The 7,335-nt window shown below is 39.4% G+C and overlaps 1 protein-coding gene across 4 annotated transcripts in view; it reads right to left on the reverse strand.

Moving 5' to 3' along the window:
- The window catches only part of LOC148376628 (pituitary adenylate cyclase-activating polypeptide type I receptor-like), a 49,508-nt gene extending 43,155 nt beyond the window's left edge, over positions 1-6,353 (reverse strand). For all 4 annotated transcript variants that reach the window (XM_088349312.1, XM_088349303.1, XM_088349294.1 and 1 more), the window contains exon 1: positions 6,195-6,353. In XM_088349312.1, coding sequence (XP_088205438.1) covers positions 6,195-6,248 — 54 coding nt within the window. In that variant the 5' untranslated portion in view covers positions 6,249-6,353. The remainder of the gene's footprint in view (positions 1-6,194) is intronic.
- Positions 6,354-7,335: the final 982 nt, after the last annotated feature.

The following is a 7,335-nucleotide window of genomic DNA, read 5'->3' on the forward strand; positions in this document are numbered from 1 at the left end:
AATATGAGTGGGGTGTATAGAATGCACCCATAGGGTATATAATGCACTACACAAATCGATTTTGTATATATATATACATGAATACCGTATTTTCCGCACTATAGGGCGCACCCCGAAAAAATAGTTTTTGGTCCTATTTTTGACATACATAAGGCGCACCGGATTATAAGGCGCTACAATGGGAACGTCGACAAAACAGTCAGATAGTTCAGTCCAACTTCTTACCCCCTTAACATTCCCAAAGCTTGCAAAGAAGCAAATACGTGTCTCAGACATGTACGGAAACAGTGTCTGTACGATGTCACTCAAATGCATCGTTCCATCATTCGGAAGGTTAAAGTCTTGGGATTCAAGAAATGCCAACCATTCCTTAGTTTCTATTTTCTTTTTCGCTCGCAACTTTACTGTGCATATGACGATAAACACTCGGAATTGAGTTGAATTTAAAAATAGACACTCCATTCCATCCATTATCTGCACCGCTTATCATCAGTCTGAAACAAGATACAGGGATAATATATAGCCGGAGTAGCTCACCGAAGTCGTTCATAATAATGTGCAGCCAATGTCCTCTTATATCCGTGAGTGTAGTAAATCCAGGAGAATAAAATATTTACAAATACAGTATAGTAAAAAATGCTTTCTGTATGCCGTCAACCACGTGCTATACGCATTCATCTTTTTTGGCCAATTGCAGGCTTTGTTTTGCCGTTCAAGCCAATGCTAGCCTGTAAATGATAAAAAGGATCCGCCCCTTGACCTCCGAATAACTTTAGCCAATAGTGATCGATTCAAATGATGATTGACACATTGATTAGCCAATGAAACGCCGGTAAATAAATCCCAGCATACACCGCGGACTACTTGGCCTTCGGGGGAAAATCGAGTCGGCGGCTGCAAGTTAGTTGGAAGGCTTTGCGACTTAATGTTGATCCATATATAAGGCGCACTGTATTATAAGGCGCATGGTCAGCTTTTGAAAAAAATAAAGGCTTTTAGGTGCGCCTTATAGTGCGGAAAATACGGTAATATATATGTCAGTGACCTGTGAAAAGTGATGGGTCCCGGGGGACCCGCATGTTCAAAAATCTATGATTCCCAACCAATGTTTCCTGTCATTTTCCTTACGGGTCTGAGCGTTCACACAAAGTCGGTGAGCAGCGCTTGAAACAACAGTGAGCAACGGCAATCCCAAGTGTGGCAACTGAGTCATTATCAAACATGTCCAAAACTTAACATTTAGCTGAGTTTCCGGCAATGCAAAATGATTTTTCTCTTTTGAATGAATTGACTCATGTACGATGGCCTACAAACGTCGTTTGTTCTTACAATTCTTTCACAAGATATCCATTTCTTTTTATTTCCTGACATATTTTGTCGCATAATATTAACATTTTTGGGGGCTTATTTAGTCGGTTGTAAGATTCAGAACTGTACTTAATCACATTTTTTAGTGGAAGTACAATGTCGGCAACAAAATTCACTTGATATAATTGGAAATTATGTGAATGCAACACAAACTTTTTCTTCTTTTTTCCGTGTTTTTTTCCTACCTTTTTTTAAATTCCTTTAAAAAAAAATCTCATTGTGTTTATTTTTTCCGAGCTGTTACTTTTTTCTTTTTGTTCTCTATTTACTTTTTTCCTACATTTCTTTTTCTCTGGCTTTTTTCTAAATGTTTCCTCTTTTTTCTCTTCCTTTTGTTTCTTTTTTTCTCAGCTTTTCACTACTTTTTCATTTTGGTATTTTTTTCTTTTTTGTTCTATTCCCCCATTCCTTCAAGTCATTTTGTGCATCATTTTACATAATATTTGGTCATGTTGGGATTAAAGAAGCAAAAACAACCCGGAGAGCCGTTTAGGACTCGAAAGAGCCGGTCCTTTTAGTGAGCCGAGCCGAAGAAGCCGGTTCTCGACAAACTCTACTAACTTTACTCAACTTCGATCTACTTCGACTCGACTTCAAAATACCGCATTTAGGACACAACGTCAGGGGAACCCGTGTATTTTGACCTTCATGCACTGTAACTTTGACATAAGTCGCTTCTTAATTAAACATCCTGTTCGATCCACCATTTCTGTTTGTCCCTCACCCACCTCATTACCCCCCTCTGGAGGAAGCAGAGCCTATTTACAACAAAGACAACAAAGACAGTTAAAACATGTCCTTTGTTCCTTTATCTCTTTGTTTTATTATCCTCACTGTAAAATGTGGAACTGGAGTCGTCCAATTTCGTTGTTACAATACATCCCATGATGTAACAATGACAATAAAGGCATATTCTATTCTATTCTATTCTAATGAGTAATTTTGAGCCCTGATTTTTGTGCGCTGGCTAGATTTTCTCGTGCGCTGAGAATGTGCGAGCAGTGCGCTATTGCGCACGCGCGCAGCTTAGAGGGAACACTGGTCCCAACAGAGATCTATGGGTCCCCGAAATGTAGTGTTATCGCGGTTGAAATTGTAAATCGGCGACAAATATATAATATAAATCTATATATTCATTCAGTTTTAATCATCACAGTTAATTTGCTCTTCTGAAAGTTCGTATTGCGAAATGATTTATGCAATCCAGTTTTTTTGTCACGCTGGGTACACGCATCACATAACATGTAGCCTCTATTATCATCCTCGGCATAGCGTAACCAGGAATATAACTGAGTCCATTTTGGCAGAAAAGTCCTTTTCTTGCTAGTATTCTTTTGTTTATTTTCTTTCGTCGAATCGTTTGCTTCTACACACGTGTTTTCCTTGCCTTCGCGGTCTTCCGAAGAATTTCTCTGCCGTTTTTTCGTGCCGGAATTATTGCCGTTGTTACCACTTTCTGTGTTATGTTTCGACTTATTACAGACACTAAAGATATTACCCTTTTTTTGTTGATTTGCACCTAATACCAACTGTTTTTTCGGAGGCATACTTCTCTTTCACTCGACAACCGCTACGACAATGACGTCATCTCGCAACGAGATCTCGTTTGCCCGGGATCGGCGCGAGACCAAAACAACAATGGCAGATCTGCCTGACGCAAAGTTTGGAGTGCGATAAATCTTTGTCCTCTCCCTCTCTTTCTTTCTTTTCTTTCTTTCTTTCTTCCTTTCACTTTTTTCCTTTCTTTCTTTCTTTCTCTCTCTTTCTTTCACTTTTTTCCTTGCTTTCGTCCTCTCCCTCTCTTTCTCTCTTTCTTTTTTTTTCTACTCTCACAATTGCTGAGGGAATTGTCTAATTTGTACTTACTAGGCGCCATTTTGTGATTTTAATGTTTTTATCTGGGGTAGAGAAAATAGACGCCAAGGTTTCGACCCCCCAACTATCTCTTTCTTTCTTTCTTTCTTTCTTTCTTTCTTTCTTTCTTTCTTTCTTTCTTTCTTTCTTTCTTTCTTTCTTTCTACTCTTACAATTTCTGAAGGAATAGTCTAGTTTGTACTGCCTATACACCATTTTGTTATTTTAATGTTTCTATCTGGGGTACAGAAAATAGACGCCAACTATCTATTTCTTTTCTTTCTTTCTTTCGTTCTCTTTCTTTCTTCCTTTCACTTTTTTCCTTGCTTTTGTCTTCTCCCTCTCCCTCTTTCTTTCTTTCTTTCTTTCTTTCTTTCTTTCTTTCTCATTCTATCTTTCGCCTTTTCCTTGCTTTTGACCTCTCCCTCTCTACCATTCTTTCTTTCTTTCCTTCTTTCTTGTTTTCTTTTGCTTTTTCTTTGCTTTTGACCTCTCCCTCTCTTTTTCTTTCTTTTTCTTTCTTTCACTTTTTTCCTTGCTTTTGTCTTCTCCCTCTCCCTCTTTCTTTCTTTCTTTCGCCTTTTCCTTGCTTTTGACCTCTACCTCTCTTTCTTTCTTTTGCTTTTTTCATTGCTTTTGTCCTCTCCCTCTTTCTTTCTTTCTTTTTTCACTTTTTTCCTTTCTTTCTTTCGCTTTTTTTCCTTTCTTTCTTCCTTTTGCTTTTTTCCTTGCTTTCATTCTCTCCCTCTCTTTCTTTCTTTCTTTCTTTCACTTTTTTCCTTTCTTTTGTCCTCTCCCTCTCTTTCTTTCTTTTGCTTTTTTCCTTGCTTTCGTCCTCTCCCTGTCTTTCTTTCTTTCCTTCTTTCTTGTTTTCTTTTGCTTTTTCTTTGCTTTTGACCTCTCCCTCTCTTTTTCTTTCTTTTTCTTTCTTTCACTTTTTTCCTCGCTTTTGTCTTCTCCCTCTCCCTCTTTCTTTCTTTCTTTCGCCTTTTCCTTGCTTTTGACCTCTACCTCTCTTTCTTTCTTTTGCTTTTTTCATTGCTTTTGTCCTCTCCCTCTTTCTTTCTTTCTTTTTTCACTTTTTTCCTTTCTTTCTTTCGCTTTTTTTCCTTTCTTTCTTCCTTTTGCTTTTTTCCTTGCTTTCATTCTCTCCCTCTCTTTCTTTCTTTCTTTCTTTCTTTCTTTCTTTCACTTTTTTCCTTTCTTTTGTCCTCTCCCTCTCTTTCTTTCTTTTGCTTTTTTCCTTGCTTTCGTCCTCTCCCTGTCTTTCTTTCTTTCTTTTTTTCTTTCTTTCTTTTTCTATCTTTCTTTCTACTCTCACTATTTCGGAGGGAATCGTCTAATTTTTACTTACTAGGCGCCATTTTGAGATTTTAATGTTTTTATCTGGGGTACACAAAATAGACCCCAAGGTTTCGACCCCCCCCAACTATAAGGCCGCTTGATTTTGCGATCCCACCCCGGAATGGATTAATTCCGTATCCCGGGGGGGGGTCAACTGTCTATAAAAATATATTTCCCCAAGGCTTTTTTTTAAAGGACCAGCAAAAACGAGGCGAGGAGCCGACATTGACCCCCGTTTGACACTCGCTAAGTAGTCGATAACGGGAGGCCAAGGTGAGATGGAGAGTGCGGTGAAGGGACACCTCACCTTTTGTTTGTGGTGGAACTGTGAATCAATTACTGGTAACACACACACACACCAACTGGGAATTGTTAACAGACAAATGTATTGGGAATAAGGACTGGTTTAAAGATGGTGGATGTAACTGACGCCATCTACTGGCTGAAGTCATGATTGCGGCTGCAGGTATGTAAAATTCTTACCTGCCCTTGCTTATTTTTTAAATATTTTTGGGAGGTTTGGGATGGCATTTAGACTGTATCTAAAACAGTCCTTTTCTGACTTTCAACATTTTCATTCTAGAAAAACAGAGAACTTCGAGCAAGATGTATCTGAGTCGGATCAGGAGGCTTCTCCTGCTACTGGTAACCATGGAAACCAGTACTAGCTTTTTTCTTTCGATCTCTTTTGCTCTTTGTTTCTTGTTTTCTTTTTTTTCTTTCATTCTCTCGTTCCCCCTTGCTCACTTTTTTGCTTTCTTTTTTGCTTTTTTGCTTTCGTTCTCTCTCTCTTCCTCCCTTGCTCTTTCTTGCTTGTTTTTTTCTTCTTGTTTTCTTTCTTGCTTTTGTTCTCTTGTTCTCTTCCTCCCTCGCTCTCTTTCTTTCTTGCTTTTTTTCATTCTCTCTCTCTTTCTCTCTCACTCTTTCATTTATGCTTTCTTTCTTTCTCTTCCTTCCTTTCTTTCTTTCCATCTGTTCTTTCTTTCTTTCTTGCTTTCTTGCTTTTGTTCTCTTTTTCTTTACCTCCCTCACTTTCTCACTCTTTCTTTTTTGCTTTCGTGCTTTCTTTCTTGCCCTTTTTCGTGTTTTCTTTTTTTTCTTTCATTCTGTCTTTCTCCCTTGCTCTCTTTCTTGCTTTATTTTTTTACTTCCTTTCTTTTTGTGCTTTTTTGCTTTTGTTCTCTCTCTCTTCCTCCCTTCCTTGCTCTCTTTCTCGCTTGCTTTTTTCTTTCTTTCTTTCTTTTGTTCTCTTTTTCCTCTTCCTCCCTCGCTCTCTTTCTTTCTTGCTTTTTTCTGTTCTCTCTCTCTCTTTCACTCTCACACTTTCATTAATGCTTTCGTAGTTTTTTCTTTCATTCTTTTCATCTGTTCTTTCTTTCTTTCTTTCCATCTGTCCTATCCATCTTTCCATCTGTCCTTTCTTTCCTTCTTTCTTTCGCTTTTTTCCTCGCTTTCTTGCTTTCGTCCTCTCCCTCTTTCCAGTTGAAATTTCTCGACACGCTGCCAGCCACCCATTGAATTCAAACATAGTGAAGAGGGGGGCCGGGTTCTTAGGGTCCCCAATCTCCTTCTCCCGTGAGGGAAGACCTCTCCAGGGACCCCCAAGACCAGACACACAAAGATCTCACCAGAGGCAGGAGGACGACGACGGCGAGGAGGACCAAAGCCCTCATGGTCTCCATCGACGAGTTTCTTTAGCGTTTTTCCAGGTGGGTGTCGACTAGGAAGCTCCGCCCCTTCTCAAAGCACTTCCTTATCGGGGCCCTGCCGACGAGACACAAGATAGATAGATAGGTCAGTAGATAGATAGATAGATAGATAGATAGATAGACAGACAGACAGACAGACAGACAGACAGACAGACAGACAGACAGACAGACAGACAGACAGACAGACAGACAGACAGACAGACAGACAGATAGATTGTTCCATATTTCTTTCTTGCTCTTTTTCTTTTCTTTTTTTCTATTTGTCTCGCTCTTTTTCCTTTTTCTCTTTCTCTCTTTTTTCTCACTTTCTTTCTTACTTTCTCTCTCTCTTTCCTTTTCACCAACCATCTTTTTCTCTGTTCTTCTTTTTTTTTACTTTATTCTCTATTTTTATCCCTCTGTCTTTTTGTCTCTGTCTTTATCACTTTCTTTCGTGATTTTTTTTCCTCTCATTTTCAATCTTTGTTTCTTTCTACTTCTGTTTCTCTCTCCTTATATTTTATCCCCTTTCTCTCTACTGTCCTCTTTTTATTCCTCTCTTTTCCTCCTCTTTTCTCCCCCTCCCTCTTTATATCTCCCTTTCTCACTTCATTTCGTTATTTCTCTCTTTTTCAATCACTTTTTCAATCATTTTGGAAAGAATTTCCCCAGGTTTCGAACCAGTTCCCCTTTAAGCACATTGCCCGTCACCAAAACACGCGAATCAACCAGAAGTGGTCGAAAGAAAGCTTGCTTCATTATCATTGGCTGACCGTTTCCATGGAAACTGCATCGCGCATCATCCCTTTCAATAAGAAAACGAGACGTCTTTCTCCCTTGAACGCAACATGCACTTTTCTACACCATGGCAGCATTTTCGTTTGGCATCATCAAGTACGAGGGGGGGCGTTGTGGGGTGGGATTGGGTTGCGGGTTAAGAACCCGACCGTATTTAAAACTCCGCCCCCCCCCCGGACCCATAAAGGCGTCGCAAAGCAGCTCGGAGCAGCAAAACGCGCGACCATATTTAGACATCGAAAATCCTGACATTTAGAAGCCTCGCTTTGAGGGAAAAATTCAT

This window comes from Urocampus carinirostris, chromosome 1 (genome assembly GCF_059441175.1).
Source record: "Urocampus carinirostris isolate Australia breed hairy pipefish chromosome 1, RoL_Ucar_1.0, whole genome shotgun sequence".
NCBI classification, from domain to species: Eukaryota; Metazoa; Chordata; class Actinopteri; order Syngnathiformes; family Syngnathidae; genus Urocampus; species Urocampus carinirostris.